Raw genomic sequence first — 27743 nt, 5'->3', positions numbered from 1 at the left:
GGATCCCTGGGTGGCGCAGCGGTTTAGCGCCTGTCTTTGGCCCAGGGCACGATCCTGGAGACCCGGGATCGAATCCCATGTCAGGCTCCCGGTGCATGGAACCTGCTTCTCCCTCTGCCTGTGTCTCTGCCTCTCTCTCTCTCTGTGTGACTATCATAAATAAATAAAAATTAAAAAAAAAAAAAAGTTTAAAAAAAAAAAAGATCACTTTAGATACTCAGGGTCTTTTGTAGTTCCATACAAATTTTAGGATCATTTCTTCTAGTTCTGTGAAAAATGCTGTTGGTATTTTGATAGGGATTGCATTAAATCTGTAGGTTGCTTTGGGCAGTTACAGATGTTTTAACAATATTTGTTATCCCAATCCATGAGCATGGAATATCTTTCCATTAGTTTGTGTTATCTTCAATTCCTTTCTTCAGTGTTTTCTAGTTTTCAGAGTACATGTCTTTCCCCTCTTTAAGTTTATTCCTTCTTATTTTATTGTTTTTGGTGCAATTGTAAATGGGACTGTTTTCTTAATTTCTCTTTTTGCTACCTCATTATTAATATAAAGAAATACAATGGATTTCTATATTGATTTTGTGTCCTGCAACCTTACTGAACTCATTTATCAGTTATAGTAATTTTTTAGTGGAGTCTCTGGGTTTTCTTTATATAGTATGTTATCTGCAAATAGTGAAAGTGTGACTTCTTCCTTACTGATTTAGATCCTTTTATTTCTTACTGTTTGATTGCTGTGGCCAGGACTTCCACTACTATGTTGAATAAATGAGAATGGATATCCTTGTCTTGTTCCTGATCTTAGGGGAAAAGCTCTCAGTTTTTCTCCTTTGAGGATGATGTTAGTTGTAGGTTTCTCATATATGGCATTTACTATGTTGAGGTATGTTCCCTCTAAATCTTCTTTGTTGAGGATTTTTATCTTGAAGGGATGTTGTACTTTGTCAAATGCTTTTTCTGCATCTACTGAAATGATACTATTGTTTTTTATTTCTTATTGATATGATGCATCACATTGGTTAGTTTGAGAATATTTAAACTTGTATCACAGGAATAAATCCCACTTGATCATGGTAAATGAGCTTTTTAATATATTGTTAGACTCAGTTTACTAATATTTTGTTGAGGGTTTTTGCATCTATGCCCAGAGATATTGACCTTTAGTTCTCTTTCTCTGTAGTGTCTTTATCTTGTTTCAGCATCAGGATAATGCTGACCTTATAAAATGAATTTGGAAGCTTTCCTTCCTTTTCTTTTTTTTTTTTTTTTAAGATTTATTTATTTATTCATAAGAACACACAGAGAGGAGAGAGAGAGAGGCAGAGACACAGGCAGAGGGAGAAGGAGGCTTCATGCAGGGAGCCTGATGTGGGACTCAATCCCGGGTCTCCAGGATCATGCCCTGGGCCAAAGGCGGGGCTAAACTGCTGAGCCACCGGAGCTGCCCTCCTTCCTTTTCTATTTTTTAGAATAGTTTGAGAAGAATAGGTAACTCTTCTTTAAATGTTTGGTAGAATTTATCTGTGAAGCCATCTGGTCCTGGACTTTTGTTTGTTTGTTGGTTGGACTTTTGATTACTAATTTCATTGCTGGTAATCAATCTGTTCATTTTCTATTTCTTTCTGTTTTAGTTTTGATAGATTATATGTTTCTAGGATTTTATCTGTTTCTTCCAGGTTGTCCAATTTGTTGGCATATAATTTTTCATTGTATTCTCTTATAATGGTTTGTATTTCTGTGATGTCAGATGTTATTTCTCCTCTTTCATTTCTTTTTTTTTTTTTTTTTAAAGATTTTATTTATTTATTCATGAGAAACACAGAGAGGAGAGAGAGAGAGAGGTAGAGGGAGAAGCAGGCTCCATGCAGGGAGCCTGACGTGGGGCTTGATCCCAGGTCTCCAGGATTACACCCTGGGTTGAAGGTGGCGCTAAACCGCCGAGCCCTCCCCGGGCTGCCCACCTCTTTCATTTCTGATTTTGGTTTAAGTCCTTTCTCTCTCTCTTTTGATGATTCTGGCTCAAGGTTTCTCAATTTTGTTGATCTTTTCAAAGAACCAGTTTCTGGTTTCATTGATCTGTTCTATTGTTTGCTTTTAGTTTCATTTATTTCTGCTCTAATCTATTATTTCCTTCCTTCTACTGCTTTGAGGTTTTGTTTGTTCTTCTTTTACTAGCTCCTTTAGGTAGAAGGTTAGGTTCTTTATTTGAGATTTTTCTAGCTTCTTGAGATAGGCCTGTATTGTTGTGAACTTTCCTCTTAGAACAGCTTTTCCACCTCCAAAGGCTTTGACCACTGTGTTTTCATTTTAATTTGCATGTATTCTTTGATTTCCTCTTTGATTTCTTGGTGAGCTTTTCATTGTTTAGTAGCATGTTATTTAACCTTCATGTATTTGTGTTTTTTGCAGATTTTTCTTGGGGTTGATTTCTAGTTTCGTAATGTCTTGGTCAGAAAACATGAATGGGATGACTTTAATCTTCTTGATTTTGTTGAGACTTGTTTTGTGGCCTATTATGTGATTTATTCTGTAGAATGTTCCATACGCTTTGGAGAAGAATGTGTATTTTGGTGTTTGGGAATGGAATGTTATGAATATGTTAGATATATCTTGTCCAATGTGTCATTCAAAACTACTGTTTCCTTGTTGATTTTTCCATTTGAATAATTTATCCATTGACGTAAGTGGGTTGTTAAAGTCCCCTACTATTATTATATTACTACTGATTACTCCTTTTATGTTTATTGTTAGCTGCTTTATGTATTGGGTCCTTCTATGTTGAATGCATAAATATTTACAGTCGTTATATCTTTTTGTTTTGTTTTTCTCTTTGTGATTATATAATGTTCCCCTTTTTTCTCCTGTTACAGTCTTTGTTTTAAAGTCTATTTGTCCAGTATAAATATTGCTCCTTTCTTTACACTTCCATTTGCCTGATAATGCTTTTCCATCCCTTCACTCTCATTCTGCATATTTGTGGGGTTGTTTTTTTGTTGTTGTTTTTTTGTTTTTTTTTTTGTAGTAAACTCTACTCCAGTGTGTGGGCTTCCAGCTCGACCCTGATATTGAGTCACATGCTCTACTGACTGAGCCAGCCAGATACCTCAATCTGCATGTGTCATTAGGTCTGAAATGAGTTTGTTATAGGCAACATATAGATGCATGTTGCTTTTTAAATCTATTTTATTACTCTGTGTCTTTTTTTTTTTTTTTTTTTTTTTTTAATTTTTTATTTATTTATGATAGTCACAGAGAGAGAGAGAGAGAGAGGCAGAGACACAGGCAGAGGGAGAAGCAGGCTCCATGCACTGGGAGCCCGATGTGGGATTCGATCCCGGGTCTCCAGGATCGCGCCCTGGGCCAAAGGCAGGCGCCAAACCGCTGCGCCACCCAGGGATCCCTACTCTGTGTCTTTTGACTGAAACATATAGTCCATTTATTCAAAGTAATTACTACCATTTGGTTACTTGTTTTATGATTGTTTGTAGTTCTCTGTTTCTTCTCTTTCTCTCTTCTCTCATGGTTTTTTGGCTTTCTTCAGTGATACACTTGGATTTTTTTCTCTCTCTTTTTTTTTTTTTAAAGATTTTATTCATTTATTTATGATAGACATAGAGAGAGAGAGAGGCAGAGACACAGAGGGAGAAGCAGGCTCCATGCCGGGAGCCTGACGTGGGACTTGATCCCGGGACTCCAGGATCACGCCCTGGGCCAAAAGCAGGCGCCAAACCGCTGAGCCACCCAGGGATCCCCGGATTTTTTTTCTTTTTGCATATCTATTACTGGTTTTTGATTTGTGGTTACTGTTAGGTTTTTATATGACATATTTTGCATACAGCAGTCTAAATTGATGTTTCTTAAGTTTGGATCCATTCTTTACTTCTCTCCTCCCCATGTTATAGATATATGGTGTCATACTTTACATCATTTTATTTTTGTGAATCCCTGACTGATTTTTATAGATATACTTATTTTTACAGCTTTTGTGTTTCCTGCTTTTCTTATTCCTACTTATGGTCTTTCCCTTTCACTCAAAGAGTCCCCTTTAACATTCCTGTTGGACTAGTTTACTTGGTCATAAGTTCCTTTAACTTTTGTTTGTCTGGGAAACTATCTCTCCCTCTATTTTGAATGATAGCTTTGCTGGATACAGTGTTCTTGGCTGCACGTTTTTTTTTTTTTTCTTTCAGCACTTTGAGTTTATCATGCCACTTTCTTCTGACCTGCAAAGTTTGTGCTGAAAATCTTCTGATAGGCTTATAGGGTTTCCCTTATATGTAACTTTTCAGTTGCTGCCTTTTTTTTTTTAAGATTTTATTTGTTTATTCATGAGAGACACAGAGAGGGAGGAAGAGAGAGAGAGGCAGAGACACAGGCAGAGGGAAAAGCAGGCTCCAAGCAGAGAGCCCGATGCAGGACTCGATCCTGGGACTCCAGGATCAGGCCCTGGGCCGAGGGCAGTGCTAAACCAGTAAGCCACCCGGGCTGCCTTGTTGCTGCTTTTAAAATTCTTTCTTAACAACTACTTTTTGCCATTTTAATTCGTATGTGTTTTGGTGTGGACCTCCTTTGTTTGATTTTGTTAGGGGATCTCTATACATCCTGGATCTGCATTTTTGTCCCCCCGCCCCCCAGATTTAGAAATTTTCTGCTATTATTTCTTTAGATAAATTTTCTGCACCCCTTTTTTCTTCTGGGATCCCTGTAATGGGACTATTATTAGGCTTGTTGGTGTTACTGAGTTCCCTAAGTCTATGTTCATATTTATTATTATGTTTCTTTCTCTTGTTTAGCTTGATTTGCTTTCCATTATTCTATCCTACAGGTCACTACCATTTATTCCATCTAGTATATTTTTAATTGTAGCTATTGAGTTCTTTGATTGGTTTTATTTTATGTTTTCCATCCCTTTGTTAAAGCCTCACTGAGATTCTTTTTTTTTTTTAATTTTTTTTTTTTTTTTTATGATAGTCACACAGAGAGAGAGAGAGAGGCAGAGACATAGGCAGAGGGAGAAGCAGACTCCATGCACCGGGAGCCCGATGTGGGATTCGATCCCTGGTCTCCAGGATCGTGCCCTGGGCCAAAGGCAGGCGCCAAACAGCTGCGCCACCCAGGGATCCCTTTTTTTAATTTTTATTTATTTATGATAGTCACAGAGAGAGAGAGAGAGAGAGGCAGAGACATAGGCAGAGGGAGAAGCAGGCTCCATGCACCGGGAGCCCGACGTGGGACTCGATCCCGGGTCTCCAGGATCACGCCCTGGGCCAAAGGCAGGTGCCAAACCACTGTGCCACCCAGGGATCCCCTCACTGAGATTCTTTACCTTTTTCTCAAGTCCAGTGAATTATTTTTATGACCATTACTTTACATTCTCTGTCAGGCATATTATTTAGGTCTCTTGCTGTGATTTTTGTTCTATTTCTCACTTGGAACATATTCATCTGTATCCTCATTTTGTCTAGCTCTCTGTGTCTGTTTCTGTGTGTTTAAAAAGTCAGCTGTCTTCTGCTCTTGAGAGTAGTAGCCTTATGGAGAACAGGTCCTGTAGTGTGCTGCAGTGCAATGTCCCCTACTCACCAGAGCCTGGCACTTCAACCATATCTTCAGTGACTGTTGCATGTGCCCTGCTGTTGTGGCTGAACCATGTTTGCCTTCAGTCCAGTCATCTGCAGTGGCTCTCTTGGCTTGTTGTGGGCAGGGTTTGGTCCCTCCGTTATTAATGGGCTAGTATGGGGCCACCTTGGACTTAAAGTTGAGTCAGATCAGGGATTTGCCAGAGATGTGATAGTACCTAACTATAGGTGAATGTGGGGGCAGGGTGCTTGGTGCCAGCAAGGACCAAGTTGACAGGACCAGACCTCCAGCACCATATAGACTGAGACAGGTTGTGTTGGAGGGGGCAGATCTGCAGAAGTGCTCAGTATTGGGATGCATGGTGTTAGCAAGGTTTGCATGGGTCTGTTGTGAGAGGAGACCCAGATCAGAGGGCTGGCTGGTGGGGGCATGTCAGAAAGAGAACAGGGAACAGGGCACACTCTTAGCAAGTTAAGTAGCAAGTGTTGATGATGCACTGGTTCCTAAAGGTGTTGGTGTGTTGATGCTGGGGGTAAGGCATGAAAATGGTTACTGCCAGTAGTTTTGTTCCTGGAGAAGTCTCTCAAGGATCCCTGCCTCTCCAGCACATGCTCTGAGATTTATATAAACCAGTCTCCCTCCTGTACATCCCAGGCATTTTTCAAACTGCTGTATTGTGCTGTATTGCATGGGGACTCTTTGTTTTGCTGCCTCTTTAAGGGCAGGGACTCAGTTTCCTCTTGTCCTCCTGCCTCCCTTCTGTCTCTCCCTCCTGTCTCTCCCATGAGCCTGCTGATTTGTAAGGTTCCAGGTCTTAAGCCTTGCTTAAGAACTACTGAAATTCAGCCCCTCTGGTTTTCAAAGCCAAATGTTATGGAGATTGGTCTTCCCTGTGTGGGCTCCTTGGTGTGAGGGTCTGTTTCTGTCCCCTCTCTGTGTCCATGGTCTCCCTCTCTCCTGTGGACAGCCTTGCAGGTCCATTTAGCCCCTCTTTGAAGTGGCCTTGGCCTCTTCTCTACATTTAGCTGTAGAGAGTTTGATCTGCCAGCTTTTGGGGCATTTTCTGGGTTATTTACATTGAATTGGTTGTTATCTAGTTGTATCCCAGGGGTGAGGAGAGCTTATGGACCTCTTACTTTGCCATCTTCCCCAGAAGTCTCCTGACATTATGATGTTGTTATTTTGGGCATGTATCTTGGTACACATGTGTAGGAGTTCTTCTAGGGCATATTTCTACAAGTGGAATTACTGCATCACTGATATATATATATATATATATATATATATATATATATGTATGCCCAGCTCATTGAGTTATGCCATTTTATTTTCCAAAGTGGTATTCCAGTTCATACTTTTATTTACTATGTGTAAAATTTACCCTTACTTAACATTTTCAGCAACTCCAGACTTAAAAAAAAAAAAAAAGTTGCCAATCTGATGTATGTAAAATATTGCTACTTAAATGATCGCACCTAGAAACTGTTACCTGTCCACAATTTAATCAAAGCATTCCTTGCTTTACTCTTTACTTTTTCATAAGAACTCTTGTGGAAAAAAATGATGTCAGCTGCAGTAAATGACATACTTAGTGATGTGGTTGATTTACATGCTGCTGTAATTTTGATTTACAGGCCAACTGACCACTCTTTAAATAGCACTGTGGAATGATATTTTATTATGTTTTAAATTAATATTTACCTGATTACTAATGAAATTGTGCATTTTCCCATACATGCATGTACCGTTTATGTTTCCTTTAAAATTAGCCTGTTCATCTCTTTTATTTTTTAATTGGGTTGATCTTACATATTCTGGATATTAATCCTTTGTTCTATAGGTTGCTATTATGTTCTCCCAGTTTTTGGCTTGCCTTTCATTTTCTTTAATAAACAGATGTTCTTAACATTAATAAGTTACTTTTTGGCTAGCGCTTTTGGGTTTTGTTTGTGAAATTGTTCCCTCCCAAACAGTCAAAAAGATACTTTCCTATATTCTGAAAACCTTTAGTTTGTCATTCAAATGTAAATCCTTAGTCCACCTACATTTGATTTTTGAGTGTGTGCGTGGTATGAGATAGGGATCTAAATATACTCTTTTCCCTATGCATAATCCCTTTTCTTAACCCCACTTAATTGAATTCTTCATGAAGTTATTGGTAATAACATTTGTCCTATTTCAGATATACATAGAGAATAAAATTTAAATTCTTAAAAAGAAATTCAGGATATGTATATCATATTCCATAATAGTAGAGCTAACGTACTCTGTTGATCCTGAACTGGATTAAGTTAAAACTAAGTGAAGCATGGGTGCCTCCCAAGTTCGGTTGGTAGAGCATGTGACTCAATCTCAGGTTTGTAAGTTTGAGCCCCATGTTGAGTGTAGAGATTACCTAAAAATAAAATTTTTTAAAAAAGTAAATAAAGACCGAATTATTCAATTAGATGTTTGCTTGGCTTTAGTTTCAAGAATTGAAGTTTCTACTTTTACAATTTTTTATTAAGATTTATTATTTGAGAGAAAGAATGTGCACAAGTGGGACGGGCAGAGGGAGAGGGAAAGAGAATCCCAAGCCAACTCCTCACTGAGTACAGAGCCCAATGTGAGCCTTGATCCCATGACCCTGAGATTATGACCTGAGCTGAAACCAGGAGAAGGACTCTTAACTGACTGGGCCACCCAGCTGCCCCTATTATTATGCTTTTTAAAGAATGGTTGAGACTCATAAAATATTGAATATTTTTTTTCGGAAAATATTAAAGATGTAAAAATTATGGGTGTAATGTTTAATGTTAATATTTTATATGTTTTTTTTTTCTTTCAAGTCTTGATACATCATCAAAAGCATAGTCTTTCGAAGAAGGTTTATCAGATACCTCTTTATCCTTGTTCTGTATATGTTCAGGTGTCCAGCAGACATTTTGCTGCTGCTACAAAGTAAGTAACTTTTTTTTATTAATTTTGTTTGCTTTTATTGAAAATTTTGATTAAAAAACATGCTTTTCCCATAAAGATGTACAGGGGCATAGAATTATGAAAGTTATCATCTCTGCTTTTTTAACATTTTATAATTTAAAAGAAAAATATGACTTATTATAGTAATACTTAACATTTATTGAACACTGCTATTCAGTAACTAATTTAGTCTCCACAGCTATTTTATGTGGAAGCTGTTGTTATTATGTTCTTTTTTTCAGTTGAAAAGCAAGGCATTGAAAGATTATGTAACCTGCCTAGGTTCACAGTAGTAGTAAGTGTTGGAGCTAGGACTTTGTGACATAAGATTTATATTGGTCTCTGCCCCCAGTTCCTGATACAGAGCTTCTAAAATTCCCGTAATCTCCTGAGTGATAGGGATGCTAGGAGCATCTATTGTTGTAATATTTGGTCTTTGACCCAGTTCCTGATACAGAGCTCCTAAAACTCTTGTAATTTTCTGGGTGATAGGAGCATTTTGTCCTAATAAGAAACTTTTGGTAGGCTCCCAGATGGGGACTTGTCTCCAGAAAGACTAAGCCATGATTAGAAGCTTCCAACCCTATCTGTTATCCAGGGAAGAGAGAGGATCTAGACATTGAGTTCATAATTAATCATGCCTCCATAAAAATCCCTATACTGTGAGGTTCTGAAAGTTTCTGGATTGGTGAGCATACATCTGTGCCCAAAGGGTGGTGCATCCAGACCCAATGGAGACAGAAACTCTTGCACTTCCAACTCTTCTGCATCTTGCCCTATGTACCTATTTATCTGTATCCTTTACCATATCTTTTGTTATATAAGAAACTGGTAAATGTTAAATAAGTGTTTCTATGAATTTTGTGAGCTATTCTAGCAAATTATGAAGTCTGTGGAGGGGTCACAGGACCCCTTGATTTATTTATAGCTAGTTGGCCACAAATACCAGAGGCCTTTTGAATTGCTATTGGCATTTGAGGTGGGGGCAGTCTTATGGAACTGAGTCCTTAACTTGTGGGATCTGATGCTAAATCCAGGTGGATAGTATCAGAACTGCCGTTAATTGTTGGATACCTGGCTTGTATCAGATAATTGATTGGTGTGGGAAAAAATCCACACATTTAGTGTTAGAATTGTTTCTTATTTAATACCTGAATACCCTGTCCTGCATCTTGCTTGCTTTTAACTTAACAATATATTTTGGAGATTGTTTCAGATGGAGCTGTCTAGTTATTTATTTTTTTGTTGTTGAGATATAATTGACACATATTATTGTCAGGTGTCCAACATAATGATTCATTATTTATATGTTTGGGGAAATGCTCACCACGGTCTGGTTAATATCTATCACTATACAGAGCTATCACTTTCTTTTCTTGTGATGAGAACTTATGAATATTTACTCTTCTAGCAACTTTCAGACAGACAATATAATTTTATTAACTATAGTCACGGTGCTGTACATTATATCCCTATGATTATTTTAAAATTAGAAGTTTGTACTTTTGACCACCTCCCATTTTACCCACCACGCCTGTCTCTGGTAACCACCAGTCTGTTCGCAGCATCTGTGAATTATTATTATTATTGTTTTTTAAAGATTTCATGCATAAGTGAGATCATAAGGTCTTTTATTCTCTGACTTGTTTCACTTAGTATAATGCCCTTAAAGTCCATCCATGTTGTCTCAAATGGTAAGATTTCATTCTTTCTTTTTATGGCTGAATAATATTTCATTTTATATATCTACCATATTTCCTTTATTCATTCATTTGTCAATGGGCACTTAGGTTGTTTCCATGTTTTGGCTATTGTAAATAATGCTCTAATGAACATGCCTATAGTGTTTCATTTCATATATCATAATTTAACCATTTCCCTATTTCCCCCTCTGGTACATATTTATTTTTTCCGTCTTTTGTTATTATAAATGAATAGTCATGTACATAAATCTTGTCAAAGATTTTGAATGTATTCATAGTATAAACACTGAGAAATAGAATTTTTGAAACAAAAGATGTATGCCCTGCAGACGGAGAGCTCTGTAGTTACTGCGGGAGCTGAATCCAGGGCTCCAGAGCTGGCCGCCGCCACTGTGGTTGTTCCTCCTGGGGCCTCACGGGGTAAACAACCCCCACTGAGCCCTGCACCAGGCAGGGGGCTGAACAGCTCCCCCAAGTGCTAACACCTGAAAATCAGCACAACAGGCCCCTCCCCCAGAAGACCAGCTAGACGGACAAGTTCCAGGGGAAGTCAAGGGACTTAAAGTATACAGAATCAGAAGATACTCCCCCGTGTTTTTTGTTTTGTTTTGTTTTGTTTTTTTGCTTTTTGATTTCAGTTTGCTTCCTCCACCCTTTTTTTCTTTTCTTTCTTTTTCTTTCTCTTTTTCTTCTGTTTTTTTTTTCTTCTTTTTTTCTTTTTCTCTTTTCTTTCATCTTTCTCTCCTCTCTCTTTCTCCTTTTCCCAATACAACTTGTTTTTGGCCACTCTGCACTGAGCAAAATGACTAGAAGGAAAACCTCACCTTAGAAGAAAGAATCAGAAACAGTCCTCTCTCCCACAGAGTTACAAAATCTGGATTACAATTCAATGTCAGAAAGCCAATTCAGAAGCACTATTATACAGCTACTGGTGGCTCTAGAAAAAAGCATAAAGGACTCAAGAAACTTCATGACTGCAGAATTTAGGTCCAATCAGGCAGAAATTAAAAATCAACTGAATGAGATGCAATCCAAACTAGAAGTCCTAACGACGAGGGTTAACGAGGTGGAAGAACGAGTGAGTGACATAGAAGACAAGTTGATGACAAAGAGGGAAACTGAGGAAAAAAGAGACAAACAATTAAAAGACCATGAAGTAGATTAAGGGAAATAAATGACAGCTTGAGGAAGAGAAACCTACATTTAATTGGGGTTCCCGAGGGCGCCGAAAGGGACAGAGGTCCAGAATATGTATTTGAACAAATCAAGCTGAAAACTTTCCTAATCTGGGATGCATTCAGATCCAGGAAATAGAGAGATCCCCCCCTAAAATCAATAAAAACCGTTCAACACCTCGACATTTAATAGTTAAGCTTGCAAATTCCAAAGATAAAGAGAAGATCCTTAAAGCAGAAAGAGACAAGAAATCCCTGACTTTTATGGGGAGGAGTATTAGGGTAACGGCAGACCTCTCCACAGAGACCTGGCAGGCCAGGAAGGGCTGGCAGGATATATTCAGGGTCCTAAATGAGAAGAACATGCAACCAAGAATACTTTATCCAGCAAGGCTCTCATTCAGAATGGAAGGAGAGATAAAGAGCTTCCAAGACAGGCAGGAACTGAAAGAATATGTGACCTCCAACCAGCTCTGCAAGAAATTTTAAGGGGGACTCTTAAAATTCCCCTTTAAGAAGAAGTCCAGTGGAACAATGCACAAAAACAAGGACTGAATAGATATCATGATGACACTAAACTCATATCTGTCAATAGTAACTCTGAACGTGAGTGGGCTTAATGACCCCATCAAAAGGCGCAGGGTTTCAGACTGGATAAAAAAGCAGGACCCATCTATTTGCTGTCTACAAGAGACTCATTTTAGACAGAAGGACACCTACAGCCTGAAAATAAAAGGTTGGAGAACTATTTACCATTCAAATGGTCCTCAAAAGAAAGCAGGGGTAGCCATCCTTATATCAGATAAACTAAAATTTACCCCGAAGACTGTAGTGGCAGGTGAAGAGGGACACTATCTCATACTTAAAGGATCTATCCAACAAGAGGACTTAACAATCCTCAATATATATGCCCCGAATGTGGGAGCTGCCAAATATATCAATCAATTAATAACCAAAGTTAAGACCTACTTAGATAATAATAATACACTTCTACTTGGTGACTTCAATCTAGCGCTTTCCACACTCGATAGGTCTTCTAAGCACAGTATCTCCAAAGAAACGAGAGCTTTAAATGATACACTGGACCAGATGGATTTCACAGATATCTACAGAACTTTACATCCAAACTCAACTGAATACACATTCTTCTCAAGTGCACATGGAACTTTCTCCAGAATAGACCACATACTGGGTCACAAATCGGGTCTGAACCAATACCAAAAGATTGTGATCATCCCCTGCATATTGTCAGACCATAATGCCTTGAAATTAGAACTAAATCACAACAAGAAGTTTGGAAGGACTTCAAACACGTGGAGGTTAAGGACCATCGTGCTAAAAGATGAAAGGGTCAACCCGGAAATTAAGGAAGAATTAAAAAGATTCATGGAAACTAATGAGAATGAAGATACAACCGTTCAAAATCTTTGGGATGCAGCAAAAGCAGTCCTGAGGGGGAAATACATCGCAATACAAGCATCCATTCAAAAATTGGAAAGAACTCAAATACAAAAGCTAACCTTACACCTAAAGGAGCTAGAGAAAAAACAGCAAATAGATCCTACACCCAGCAGAAGAAGAGAGTTAATTAAGATTCGAGCAGAACTCAACGAAATCGAGACCAGAAGAACTGTGGAACAGATCAACAAAACCAGGAGTTAGTTCTTTGAAAGAATTAATAAGATAGATAAACCATTAACCAGCCTTATTAAAGAGAAGAGAGAGGAGACTCAAATTAATAAAATCATGAATGAGAAAGGAGAGATCACTACCAACACCAAGGAAATGCAAACGATTTTAAAAACATATTATGAAAAGCTATAAGCCAATAAATTAGGGAATCTAGAAGAAATAGACGCATTTCTGGAAAACCACAAACTACCAAAACTGGAACAGGAAGAAATAGAAAACCTTAACAGGCCGATAACCAGGGAGGAAATTGAAGCAGTCATCAAAAACCTCCCAAGACCGAAAAGTCCAGGGCCAGATGGCTTCCCAGGGGAATTCTATCAAACGTTTAAAGTAGAAACCATACCTATTCTACTAAAGCTGTTTGGAAAGATAGAAAGAGATGGAGTACTTCCAAATTCGTTCTATGAGGCCAGCATCACCTTAATTCCAAAACCAGACAAAGACCCCACCAAAAAGGAGAATTATAGACCAATATCCCTGATGAACATGGATGCAAAAATTCTCAACAAGATACTAGCCAATAGGATCCAACAGTACATTAAGAAAATTATTCACCATGACCAAGTGGGATTTATCCCCGGGACACAAGGCTGGTTCAACACTCATAAAACAATCAATGTGATTCATCATATCAGCAAGAGAAAAACCAAGAACCATATGATCCTCTCATTAGATGCAGAGAAAGCATTTGACAAAATACAGCATCCATTCCTGATCAAAACTCTTCAGAGTGTAGGGATAGAGGGAACATTCCTCAACATCTTAAAAGCCATCTACAAAAAGCCCACAGCAAATATAATTCTCAATGGGGAAGCATTGTGAGCCTTTCCCCTAAGATCAGGAACAAGACAGGGATGTCCACTCTCACCACTGCTATTCAACATAGTACTGGAAGTCCTAAACTCAGCAATCAGACAACAAAAAGACATTAAAGGCATTCAAATTGGCAAAGAAGAAGTCAAACTCTCCCTCTTCACCGATGACATAATACTCTACATAGAAAACCCAAAAGCCTCCACCCCAAGATTGCTAGAACTCATACAGCAGTTCGGTAGCATGGCAGGATACAAAATCAATGCCCAGAAGTCAGTGGCATTTCTATAGACTAACAATGAGACTGAAGAAAGAGAAACTAAGGAGTCAATCCCATTTACAATTGCACCCAAAAGCATAAGATACCTAGGCATAAACCTGACCAAAGAGGTAAAGGATCTATACCCTAAAAACTACAGAACACTTCTGAAAGAAATTGAGGACAACAGAAAGAGATGGAAAAATATTCCATGCTCATGGATTGGCAGAATTGATATTGTGAAAATGTCAATGTTACCCAGAGCAATGTACACTTTTAATGCAATCCCTATCAAAATACCATGGACTTTCTTCAGAGAGTTAGAACAAATTATTTTAAGATTTGTGTGGAATCAGTAAAGACCCTGAACAACCAGGAGAATTTTAGCAAAGAAAACCATATCTGGGGGCATCACAATGCCAGATTTCAGGTTGTACTACAAAGCTGTGGTCATCAAGACAGTGTGGTACTGGCACAAAAACAGACACATAGATCAATGGAACAGAATAGAGAACCCAGAAGTGGACCCTGAACTTTATGGTCAACTAATATTCGATAAAGGAGGAAAGACTATCCACTGGAGAAAGACAGTCTCTTCAATAGATGGTGCTGGGAAAATTGGACATCCACATGCAGAAGAATGAAACTAGACCACTCTCTTTCACCAGACACAAAGATAAACTCAAAATGGATGAAAGATCTAAATGTGAGACAAGATGCCATCAAAATCCTAGAGGAGAACACAGGCAACACCCTTTTTGAACTCGGCCACAGTAACTTCTTGCAAGATACATCCACGAAAGCAAAAGAAACAAAAGCAAAAATGAACAATTGGGACTTCATCAAGATAAGAAGCTTTTGCACAGCAAAGGATACAGTCAACAAAACTAAAAGACAACCTACAGAGTGGGAGAAGATATTTGCAAATGACGTATCAGATAAAGGGCTAGTTTCCAAGATCTATAAAGAACTTCTTAAACTCAACACCAAAGAAACAATCCAATCATGAAATGGGCAAAAGACATGAACAGAAATCTCACAGAGGAAGACATAGACATGGCCAACAAGCACATGAGAAAATGCTCTGCATCACTTGCCATCAGGGAAACACGAATCAAAACCACAATGAGATCCCACCTCACACCAGTGAGAATGGGGCAAATTAACAAGGCAGGAAACCACAAATGTTGGAGAGGATGCGGAGAAAAGGGAACCCTCTTGCACTGTTGATGGGAATGTGACCTGGTGCAGCCACTCTGGAAAACTGTGTGGAGGTTCCTCAAAGAGTTCAAAATAGACCTGCCCTACGACCCAGCAATTGCACTGTTGGGGATTTACTCCAAAGATACAGATGCAATGAAACGCCGGGACACCTGCACCCCGAGGTTTATAGCAGCAATGTCCACAATAGCCAAACTGTGGAAGGAACCCCGGTGTCCATCGAAAGATGAATGAATAAAGAAGATGTGGTCTATGTATACAATGGAATATTCCTCAGCCATTAGAAAAGACAAATACCCACCATTTGCTTCGATGTGGATGGAACTGGAGGGTATTATGCTGAGTGAAGTAAGTCAATCGGAGAAGGACAAACATTATACGGTCTCATTCATTTGGGGAATATGAATAATAGTGAAAGGCAATATAAGGGAAGTGAGAAGATATGTGTGGAAAATATCAGAAAGGGAGACAGAGCATAAAGACTCCTAACTCTGGGAAACGAACTAGGGGTGGTGGAAGGGGAGGAGGGCGGGGGGTGGGGGTGAATGGGTGACGGGCACTGAGGGGGCACTTGACGGGATGAGCACTGGGTGTTATTGTGTATGTTGGCAAATTGAACAGCAATAAAAATAAATTTATTATTAAAAAAAAGATGTATGCATTTATAATTTTGAAAGGTAAACCAAATTGCCTTCATAGAGATATTGCCAATTTATGTCCTTACCAGAAAGTAGTATTAGAATGTCCATTTTTCCATATACAATATTGCTAAAATTTTTGAACTTTGCCAATTTGATACGTAATAAATGGAATCAGGTTTTAATTTCTATTTCTTTTATTATCATTGAGGTTATATATCTTTTCATGTGTTTAAGATCCACATTTTGTTTTCTGTGAATTTGTCTTTCTGTATTGTTCCATTTTTGTGTACGTACTGTTGAAGTGAGCAGTGTTTAGTATAAATTTTTTGATCATGTCCTATTCTGATTCTTTGTTGTTGATTAGTGGGAGCTCCTTATATAATAAGTTAGCACATATCTGCACTGTATATTTTAACTGTTATGATAGAGAAATGTACCAAGTGCTGTGGGATCACAGGTGAAAGGTAAATTAATTCTACCTGGAAGAGGATATGGCAAGAAGTAGTTGAAGTTGGTCCTGGAAGATAGAATTTTGCAGAGGGGTTGAGAGGAAAGTATTTCAGTGGTGCAGAAGCATGAAAGTGAATGATACGGATAAAGTACACTGTGCTGTAGCTTGAATATAGGATGAAGAGGGAGGTGGCAGAAATGTGACTAGAAAGGAATCTTCCTTTGAGTTTGCATAGTTCCTGGATTCTTTTTGTTATTGAGAAGTTGGAGAAGTATTGGTTGTAGCAGTTTACATTCCCATACCCATCCAGCAGTGAGTGAGTGCCTGCATTCCTAAAAACTCTGGATATCGTCAGTCTTCATTTGTGTTTCTTTATCATATTTCTAATTTATATCTTTTTGCCTATTTTTCTGTTGAACTGTTTGTCTTTTTTTTTTCCTGCTTTTTGAAAATTCTTATTAGGGATATTAATTACACTGAGAATATTTTATCTTTGTTTCCTTTATCCAATAGAAAAAAATTTTGTTTTGAAAATTTTCATTCTATGTCTTCCCCATATTCTATTCCAGTGCAAGTTGAAAAGGAATTTAAAAGAAACAATGAGGGCATACCTGGTGGCTCATCGGTTTAGCGCTGCCTTTGGCCCAGGGCGAGATCCTGGAGACCCGGGATCGAGCCCCACGTCAGGCTCCCTGCATGGAGCCTGCTTCTCCCTCTGCCTGTGTCTCTGTCTCTGTCTCTGTCTCTATCTCTATCTCTATGTCTCTCATGAATAAATAAATAAAATCTTTAAAAAATAAAAAAATAATATTTCTAAAAGAAATAAATAAAAGAACAATGAGAGTTATTCCATAGCTTGATGAGAATCATCGTATTTATAATCTTAGTTGTGTTTTTAATTTTTTTTTTTAAGATTTTATTTATTCATTCACGAGAGACACAGAGAGAGAGGCAGAGGCACAGGCAGAGGGAGAAGCAGGCTCCATGCAGGGAGCCTGACATGGGACTCCATCCTGGGTCTCCAGGATCACACCCTGGGCTGAAGCAGCGCTAAACCGCTGAGCCCCTGGGGCTGCCCTATGGTTTTAATTCTTTAAGATTATTTATTTATTTGAGAGAGAGGGTGTGTGCAAGTGCACATGCACTCTGTGGGGAGGGACAGGACAGAGAGAATCCCAAGCAGACTGCGTGCTGAGTGCATAGCCCGATGTGGGGCTTGATCTCCCGACCCTGAGATTACAACCTGAGCCGAAACTAAGAGTCAGAGGCTCAACCTACTGTGGCATCCAGATGGCCCTGTGTTTTTTGTTTTTTGTTTTTTAGTATACTGACTTTATAATATACTAAAAAAATGTTTTTTGTATGCCAAAATTTTTTTAAACATTTATTCATTAGAGACACAGAGAAAGAGGCAGAGACATAGGCAGAGGGAGAAGCAGGGTCCCCCGCAGGGAGCCTGATGTAGGACTCAATCCCAGAGCTCCAGGATCACACCCTGAGCTGAAAGCAGACACTCAACCACTGAGCCACCCAGGTGTCCCTGGCAAAAATTGTTTTTATCAGGATTTGAGACAGGGTAGAGAGGCTTGTGCTTGATTCTTCTCTCATCATTTCATTCGTCCGTGTATGTGCATATACTCATAGTTTGTCAGTGGCAGATCCTGATATAAAAGGCCACTTTGGTCATCTCTGACTTTGGTTCTGTTTCTTTGTTGATAATAGGTTCTTTTTCTTCACATATCTCAAAATTTTTTATTGACTGCAGAACATCTTGCGTAGAACAGTTGAAACCTAAGTACCTAGTATTTATGCCTGGGAATGCACATGCCTCTTGTAACAGTGTTGAATCAGCCCAGTTAGAAGTGGAGCTAGGTTTTGGTTTTGGTGTTGCTATGGTTACAACCAGCTTCAAATTTCTGTTCTTTACATGGTGCAAAAGGTGGGGGCAGGGTTGCTGGAAAATTTTTCTCAGCATTCCTCCTTTATGCTCTGTTTTCTGCCTTGCCTGTGTACCTGTACCTCAGGGTGGGGCAGTGGGGGTGGGGGAGTCTCTCTTCATACTCTTGCTTCTTCCCTAGTGTAGATTGCTGTTGCTTATTAGTGTTTGCTAGACTGGAGATGGGTGCAGGAGGGATTCTCTGTTTTCCAAATCAGCCTTTGAGTGCGCCCTGTGTGACTGGACCTTCAGGTTGGGGTTTTCTCAATATTTCTGTCCCTTTTCCTCACGGTTTCTATCTATTGCAGGTCTTTGCCAGAGTGTCCAGGCCCTTCCCCAACTCGACTACTGTTGGAAGATATTGTGCTCAGGACTGTTTACTGACCTACCCCTAAGGATAGACGTTTTTGTGTTTTTTTCTTCTTTCTTTTCCTTATACACATGGGTGTTTACCTGTGACCTATGTGGTTTCAGGGTTACATGTCTTTCTGGTAGCAGTGACCAATCTCTGTGGCTGTATTTTTTAGGGAAGCTTTCTAGTCTCCTGGCCTGCTCCAGTCTTTCCCAGGAGCATCTGGTGGAGGTCAGTGGAAAAGGCCTACAAATTGAGTGTGAACTCCTATTGTGTGTGGATATCCCAGGAGGTTTCTAGTAGCCCTAACATTTTAGCTGTTTTTTTTTTCTTACCTGCTTACCTTTCTCTCCTACTATGCTACAGGTCTGTCCTGAGTATACATGTGGAATGGGGATAGGGAATGCAGGCTGATTCTCCTTGGCTATAAGGCTACTTGGTTGCCCTGTGATCTTAGCTTTGTGATGCATTCAAGAAAAGTTGTGATTTTATCCAACTCTCTAATTGTTAATATTCATTCCAGTTTTTATTTTTCAATTTTCATTTATTTGTATCACTGGTTTCTTTTTTTTTTTTTTTACTTTCACATTGTCAGTATAAACAGAACTTCTGCATTTAGTTTTATGAATAAAAGCATCAGAGATATTAGTGAACTTATTTACAGAATTACACTGAGAAATAAGATGTCAGGATGTTTGCATTTCATTAATAATTACATGCCCTAGGCATTTTCTCTTTAGTTCTGTTTAGTTTAGTTTGATGGAAGTTGTGTATCACTATGCCCCCCAACCTCCATCCCGCAGTTCCTCAGTGTAAAGAGTTTTTCAGCCTTGAAGGGACTCGATCTCTGGGGTCACAGATCTTCAAAGGTCTTAAAATGAGCTTTATTGTATAGCACTGATTTTTTTTTTGTTTTGAGTATAACCATGGAATTATTTTTCCTTTTATGCTTTTGGAGTTAAGGATCAGATAAGGCAGGGAGAAAGTTATTACCTGAGTATAGTCTCTTGTTATATTTAATCTATGTCATTTAGATAGGTAACCACAGCTAAATTCACTTGAAGTCAGATTGCCAGATATTTTTCCCTGGGCTTGGCAAAAACCTTTTTAGTATGATTTATTTTTATTCCCAAGAATCCTAGCATTTAAGCTCTCCTGATAGGGCCTTATATAATTGCATGAACAACAATAGTTCTTCTGGATGTGATTGTAATGAATAAAGATAGATATTTTTGGAGGGTCATGAAAAACAGACAGTGGGTATATAAAATTAATTATTGACAGGTTTTGTTCAGTTATGTTTTTTTTTAATTTTGGAAGAAAGTGCTTTTTAGAGTCCTGTTTGATCTGTGTTATAATATGCTCCTTTTTTTATTTAACTAAAACAGTGTTCTGTTTGTAAGTTAAAAAAATATTCTGGCCCCCTTCCTCCATCTTCAAAGCCAGGAATGGCAGATTCCCTTTCACGCTCGAATTTCTTGTTCCCATCTCTGTCAGATGTAGTTAGGAAAGGGAAAAAAATTTCTCTGCTTTTAAGGACTTGTGTGATTAGATAGGCCCCCTGGATTATCCAGACAGTCTCCCCATCTCAAAGTCTTTAGCCCTAAGCACATCTGCAAAGTCCTTTTTTGCCATGGAGATATAACATTTTTGGAAAGCTATTATTCTGCCTACCATAATATTTTAGAAATATTACTTAAATAATTTCAAACTCTATGGTTAAAAGATTATAGGTGTGATTTGAATTAATGTTGAGATTTTAAAATATATTATCTCTAGCTCTTTTTTTTTTTCTGTCTTAGGTTCAAACTCTTACCTGCAGTTACCTGTTGAACATATTTTCCTAGATATTTTATAAACACCTTGTTAGCTTTTGTTATGTATCAAACCACTCAAGAATTATTTATCATTGCCCACACATGTGTTAGTCAGCTGATCTAAGCCAGGTTTGGATGGGGTATCTCTTAGGACCTTGGCTGGGCTTGCTGCACATTTGAGTCTGCAGGTCAGCTGCAAATTGTCCAATCTAGCCTGGGGCTCTGTGGGGTCAGCTCTGTTTTACGTATCTCTTATTCTTGTAGCCCAAGCATATTCTTATGGAAATGGCAGAAATACAAACATGCAAGTGGAAACCTTTTAAGCTTCTTATTGGCCTAAGCTTAGAGCAGAGAAACTGTCACTTTTGCTTTATTATATTGGCCAAACTAGTCAGATGACCAATCAAAGTGCTGGGAAATATGTTCTACCTCTTTTTTTTTTTTTTTTATTTATTCATGATAGGCACACAGTGAGAGAGAGAGAGGCAGAGACACAGGCAGAGGGAGAAGCAGGCTCCATGCACCGGGAGCCCGATGTGGGATTCGATCCCGGATCTCCAGGATCGCGCCCTGGGCCAAAGGCAGGCGCCAAACCGCTGCGCCACCCAGGGATCCCTGTTCTACCTCTTTAAATAGGAGGAACTGCAAAGTCACTCAGCAAAGGGACTTGAATGAAGAGAGGGAATAAAGAAGTAGAGTCAGTGATGCAACTAACCCCACGCTCAAACTCTGTATTGCCTCAAACTAAACATCTTTGTAAATACCTCCCTTATAAGAAAACTGTTTTGCTTTCTTTATTTCTAGTCTTAATGATACTCCTCTATGCCTAGTCACCTAAGCTAGAAATGTAGGAGATGTTATATAGACTTTTTCCATCTTTCTATTTCTGCAGTGTATACTTTATAAATATATAATCTCATTTTCTCTGGTCTATTACCAATACTACTCTGGAGGCTGTCATATTTCCTTGAGAAGAAAGGGAGGAATTGGTCTTTATATTGTCTCTAATTCAGCTTCCTTCAAATCTGTCTCTTGTATTGTAGCTGGGATACTCTGTTGGAAATACAGATGCCACTCCTGTTCCGTGGCTTCTTATTACCCCTAGCGAAGGCGCTCTGTGATCTAGATTCTCCAGCCCCATCTTCTGATGTATCTTGCCTTCTGTTTTGCCCTTTAGTTCAGGAGTCAGCAAACTATGTCCAGTGGACCAAAAAAATCTGGTTTACTATCTATTTTTGTATGATTCATGGACATGGTCTTTACATTTTTAAGTGATTGGGTAAAAAAAGAAAAAACAGTATTTTGTGACACATGAAATTTAAGCTATTTGTTCATAAAGTTTTATTGGAACGTGGCTACATTCATTCATTTCTCAATGTCTATGGCTGCTTTCACATTACAGTGCCAAAACTGAAATACTGAGATAAGAGACCATAAAATATTTTGCTGTCTGGTCCCTTCCAGAAAAGTTTTGCTCACCTTTGCTCTCATCAGTTAGAATTTATTGATTTATTTAAGATTTTATTTATTTATTCACGAGAGAGAGAGAGGGGCAGAGACACAGGTAGAGGGAGAAGCAGGCTCCATGCAGGGAGCCTGACGTGGGACTTGATCCTGGGTTTCCAGGATCAGGCCCTGGGCCAAAGGTGGTGCTAAACCGGTGAGCCACCAGGGCTGCCCATCAGTTAGAATTTATAATTGGTCTCCTTGAATACTTGTATTCTGTTTCATGACTCAATACTTTTATTATGTTGTTTCTTTGCCTGGCTGACCCTACTTTTTAAAGTAATAGCTTTATTGAGATGTAATTTACAAAGCCTACAATTCACCCATTTAAAGTGTACGATTCAGTGGTTTTTAGTATATTCACACTTTTGACACCATCACCAGTGTCAATTTTAGAACATTTTTGTTAACTTCCCCTAAAACCTCATGCCTATTGACAGTGATGCCCCATTTTTTCTAACCTCCTTTCCCAGCCTCAGACAATCACTAAGTCTACTTTCAGCCTCTATGGACTTCCTGTCCTTCATGTTTCATAAAATATATGGTCTTTTGTGACTGGCTTCTTTCACTGGCATAATGTTTTTACAGTTCATACTTGTTATAGCTTGTATCAGTACTTCAATTCCTTTTCACTGCTGATTAATATTTAATAAGATACGGGTATTTTATTTTATTTTATTTTTTAAGATTTTATTTATTTATTCATAGACACAGAGAGAGAGAGGCAGAGACACAGGCAGAGGGAGAGGGAGAAGCAGGCTCCATGCAGGGAGCCCGATATGGGACTCGATCCCCGGTCTCCAGGATCACACCCCAGGCTGCAGGCAGCACCAAACCGCTGCACCACCAGGGCTGCCTGAATACGGGTATTTTAAAAGTATGGATATACCACCACATTTACGTATCGATCTCGGTTATTGGACATTTGGGTTATTTTTACTTTTTGGCTGTTATGAGTAATGCTGCTATGAACATTTGTGTACACCTTTTCATGCGGTCATATGTTTTCGTCTTTCTAGGGTATATACTTTGGCCAATTCTTCCTTATTCTTCAAGAATTGATGTTAGGGTCATCTCTCATAGAACACTTTCCTAGTTTCCTAGAGTGGATTAAATGTCTTCCCTACAGCTCTGATAACACTGTGTCAAAGTACTTAGCCATTCTATTGAAATTATCTGTTTATATGTCTGTCTCCTCTATTTCTCTAAATTTCTGGAGAACAGCATCAATGCCTTATCCAACTTTGTATCAACTGCATACAGTACAAAAGTTCACCTAATACTTGTTGAACTAGAAAAACTATAAAGCAGTTTATGCTTTTGAATTAAACAAAAAAAAATAAACTTTATTTTTATTATTTTTTTCTGAATTATGTACATTGGCTTTTTAAAAAAAAGTTTCTTAGAATATGTATTGAGATAACTGATCTTGAATTTTTTTTTTTTAAGGCCTGCAAAGAAAACAAAAAAAAGTATGAAAGACAAAGCATCAGATGAGAAAAAAGATGAGATAGAAAAAATAAAGTCATATTCCTTTATGGAAGGTGAACCTGAGGATGATGTCTACTTAAAGCACCTATATCCAAGGCAGATATATGAGGTGGAGAAAGCTATTCAATTACTTAAGAAATTTCAAACTCTAGACTTTACTAATCCAAAGCAAGGTGTTTATCTTGATTTGACACTGGATATGTCACTGGGGAAGAAGGTATGTAAATTCAATTAAAATAAATTTGTGAATAGTAGCTGTGTGAATTGCTGTTTCTTAATTTTTTTAATTCTTTGTTTCCTATAACAATTTTTGGGAAATCTTATGCTCTTTGTATACTATAGAATGAAAAATGTTTGTTTTTATTTTCCAAATATAAAATATGTTGAACATACTCTGCAGAGTTAATGAACATGTCTCCTATTCACCTGAAAATCACTGATATAAATTTCAGCAAAAGTAGTATTAAAATTAATTGAGGTATTACTATAACTTTGAAAAGTGACTTACGCTGCCTGAGTGTCATACTCCTTTTCTGTAAATGAGGATTTGGGATTAGCTCAGTTGCCTGCAGGTATGTTCCTTCGAGTCCTGTGTTGAGACTGAGTTTGTATGTGCATGTACCAAGCTCCTCACTCTTGCTTCATCCTAAACTTTTCTGCTTTATCTGTTTATATGCAGTTTTGGAAGACTTTTGCTTATAAAACTCTAAAAGTAGTAAAAATACTAAATTAGAGTTGAGGTCCATTATACCACTAAATTTGGAAGTGTTGCATTTAAGAAATTTAATTTTCTTGGAAACAGTATTTTAATTTTTATTCTGAGGATGTCTTTTTTTTTGGGTCAAACTAGAAGATACAAATTTTTTAATACAATTTAACAACCTCAACAACAGTTGAACACGTAGGAGGAGGCAGTACAGTGTAGTCCTTAAGAGCATGGGCTCTGGAGTCAGATTACAGTACAGGCCAGAATCCTGGTGTCACCACTTACTTGCTCTTTGGGTTTCTGGTTTAACCTCTTCAGATCTATTTTTCTACCTTCTTTAAGGGGAAATAAAATGCTTCTTTTATACAGTTTTTAAGAGGATTAATTGCGATAATGCATGTAAAGTATTTGGTAAGTGTTTAATAATCACAGTCAACATTTACTGGAAAATTTTCTGTGTACCAGCCACAATGTTAAGTGCTTTGCATGCGTTTTCTCATTTAATTCCATAATAACCTCAAAAGAGGAAGCTGAGACATAGAAACTGAAGTAAGTTGTTCAAGGTCACAGAATAGGAGGTGGAGTTAGGATTTGAATCAAGGTCTTGAATCAAGAACGTTTTTCTTAGTTCTTATTTATTAGAGACAGTTTATACCAGCCACGCTGTAATTTTATTTTATACCACAGTGTTACTGTTAGTTCTTTTATTTTAAAAATGTTGTGGTATCCAAGATGATCACCCTCTCAGTCAGCCGTTAATGTACTGTTTACCATTGAACAACATAGGCTGAATTTGAGGATTCACTTACATGCAGTTTTTTTGATAAATACAGTACAATACTGTAAATATATTTTTCTTATTTTCTTAACATTTTCTTTTCTTTAGCTTTCTTTGATATGATAATATAGTATCTAATATATACAGTGTACCAAATATGTGTTAGTTGACTATTTATGTTATCAGTAGTTAAGTTTTGGGGAAGTCAAAAGTCATACGCAGATTTTCCACTGGGCTGGGGATAGTGCTCCAAACCCTGAGTTCTTTAGCGGTCAGCTGTGGTTCATAATGAAGACTTGTTGTACCACACACTTTCATTAACATTGAAAGGGTACTGGTTTCTTTCTAAGACATTTTTTTTGTTTTTGATAGAGCCCTTTTACAACAAGCTAATATTCCCCCAGGGAATTTTATTATGATTTTATCGTGGTTACTGGCCATTGAAAAATTCCCTGAAACCAGTTGTGACATGTTAATGGCAAAGGAATGTCAGTCAATAAAATTGAGTTGCATGTCTGATAACAAGTGTGCTTAAGAGTGTGCCTTCTTGTCTGAAAAGAAGTCCTCAGGAGCTTATCTTTACTCAAAATAAAGTTTTTTAAAAATATATAACCTTTCAATCAGTTTTAATTAGGGAACAACCCTTTTTCCCTTTTTTCTAGATCTTAAAACTGCACAAAAACTATGGGCCTAGAACTTGTTTCCATGTGAAGTCTCTCTAAGTGATATGAGCCACAGGGCTAGACAGATCCTTGGCTTAGGTAACTGAACAAAAAAGTTCTGAGGCCCTGTAGAATCTCCACCCATGTTTGGGTGGGTGTCTCAATGCACGCCATTACATATCTTGGATTTTCCAACTGACTTCCCAAATGTCTTTCAAAGTGGTAGGCAGTCTGTATAGTTTCAGAATAGACCCAGTCAGAAGAGCCTTTCATGCTTGGCATTTCTACCTTTGATTTAGGGTTAATAGTGACCTACTAAGCAGATTAGCTGGATATTTTCTGTTGTCCATTATGCATAGCTGTGCTCATATACTCCTTATAGTATCAAAAAACTTACATGTTCTTTTTAATTTAATTCAAGGTAGTAAACATTTATTTATTTATTTATTTTTTTTATTTTTTATTTTTTTATTTTTTTTTATTTTATTTATTTATTTATTTATTTTTTAAAGATTTTATTTATTCATGAGAGAGACAGAGGGAGAGAGGCAGAGACACAGGCAGAGGGAGAAGTAGGCTCCCTGCAGGGATCCCAAAGCAGGGCTGGATCTGTGGACCCCGAGATCATGCCCTGAGCAGAAGGCAGATGCTCAACTGCTGAGGCACCCAGGCATCCGTAAACTTTTAATGATATCTATCACGTAGAAGGCATTGTACTAGGTTCTGGGGAAGATATGGGTATGCAAACACATCTTTTAATATAGGAGAGACTGTGAAGAATGATGTAGAGATAGAAACCAAGTGCTATGGCAGTATGGAGGTGGGGAGAGAGAGAGATTTTCATTATGATTTCTTAATAGTCTCTTATGCTTTAATAGTAATCAGTAAATAGTTCTGAATTAATTAGAGGACATATGGTAGAACTAAAATGTTGAAAACAAAACATGTTAGCTTTGTTTTTTATAGATGTAAGAGATACAGAAAAGATGAATGAATTTTTCTTAATTATTTTTCCATTGTTGTATATTTAGAAAAAAGTGGAGCCATTTGCCAGTGTTCTTAGTTTTCCATACCCATTCATTTCAGAAATCAATAAAGTTGCTGTACTTACAGAGGTGAGTAACCTTTGCCAACTTTTCATATCATTTACCTTTTTTACATATCACATTGATCAGTGCTTAGATTAACTGAATGAGTAGACTAGTCACATAGCCTTATTTTCCCCCATTTGAAGCAGTTAGGTGCCTTATTTGAGGTTATGTCATTAGTTTGAGAAAGAGCTAAACTAGAATATTAATTTCATCATTTTTAATCTACTACATTATGTTTCTTGTAAGAAACTGAAGAGAAATAGAGAATTTGTCCTACTAGTTCCTGCTTCAAACTCAAAGTACTCTTTTCAAAAACAATGAAATTATTTTGAAGCAATGAGCTCACTTAGTACTGTGAAGACAGAAACCACACTTTTAAAAATATCTAGTCTGGAAAGCCAGGAAAGTCGAAGCTGTAACAGAGTCATACGGCTCTTTTTCTGTCTTTTTGTGTTACTTATAAACATTTGTTTGTAATGTATCTATAAATTGTTAGAGCATTTTGATTCTTCTATATCTGCCTCACTTTCAAGGAAGAGATTTTTTTTATTTCTAGAAAAGTGGAGAATATAGCTGTTGGAATGCTATAAAACTTGAATGATTTAAAGGAGTGATACATTTTCACAGTAAAATCAAATGGCATAAATGGAATATACAGAAAGACAATAACTAATCCTGTGTTTTTCTTTTGAATTTTCAGACAGCTGGCTAAATTTAAGTTTTTCATTCTAGTTAGTTAACATACAGTCTTATATTTCAGGTGTACAATGTAGTTTTGATTTTGTCATTTCTTAAGTAATTTTTCCTCTTCTATATTGGGGATGTCTCCATTTAAGTTAGCAAAACTAAACATATTTTAATCTTTTACTTTTGGAAGATGATATATTGAAGGCATTGAAGAGTTAGGTTGA

At 37.8% G+C, this 27743-nt stretch overlaps 1 protein-coding gene across 7 annotated transcripts in view; it reads left to right on the top strand.

Moving 5' to 3' along the window:
• The window catches only part of MRPL1 (mitochondrial ribosomal protein L1), a 140269-nt gene that overhangs the window by 51033 nt on the left and 61493 nt on the right, over window positions 1-27743 (top strand). For 5 of the 7 annotated variants that reach the window (XR_005382931.1, XR_005382932.1, XM_038582345.1 and 2 more), the window contains 3 exons: window positions 8409-8520; window positions 23554-23812; window positions 26773-26856. Coding sequence is in view for 5 of the 7 variants with exons in the window: in XM_038582345.1 (XP_038438273.1) it covers window positions 8409-8520; window positions 23554-23812; window positions 26773-26856 (455 nt within the window). In the remaining 2 variants the exon portion in view is untranslated. The remainder of the gene's footprint in view (window positions 1-8408; window positions 8521-23553; window positions 23813-26772; window positions 26857-27743) is intronic. The other 2 variants (XM_038582347.1, XM_038582348.1) reach the window with 2 other exon arrangements.

Source organism: Canis lupus, chromosome 32, assembly GCF_011100685.1.
Source record: "Canis lupus familiaris isolate Mischka breed German Shepherd chromosome 32, alternate assembly UU_Cfam_GSD_1.0, whole genome shotgun sequence".
Taxonomy (NCBI): Eukaryota; Metazoa; Chordata; class Mammalia; order Carnivora; family Canidae; genus Canis; species Canis lupus.
This window is presented reverse-complemented; position numbering and strand designations above follow the sequence as displayed.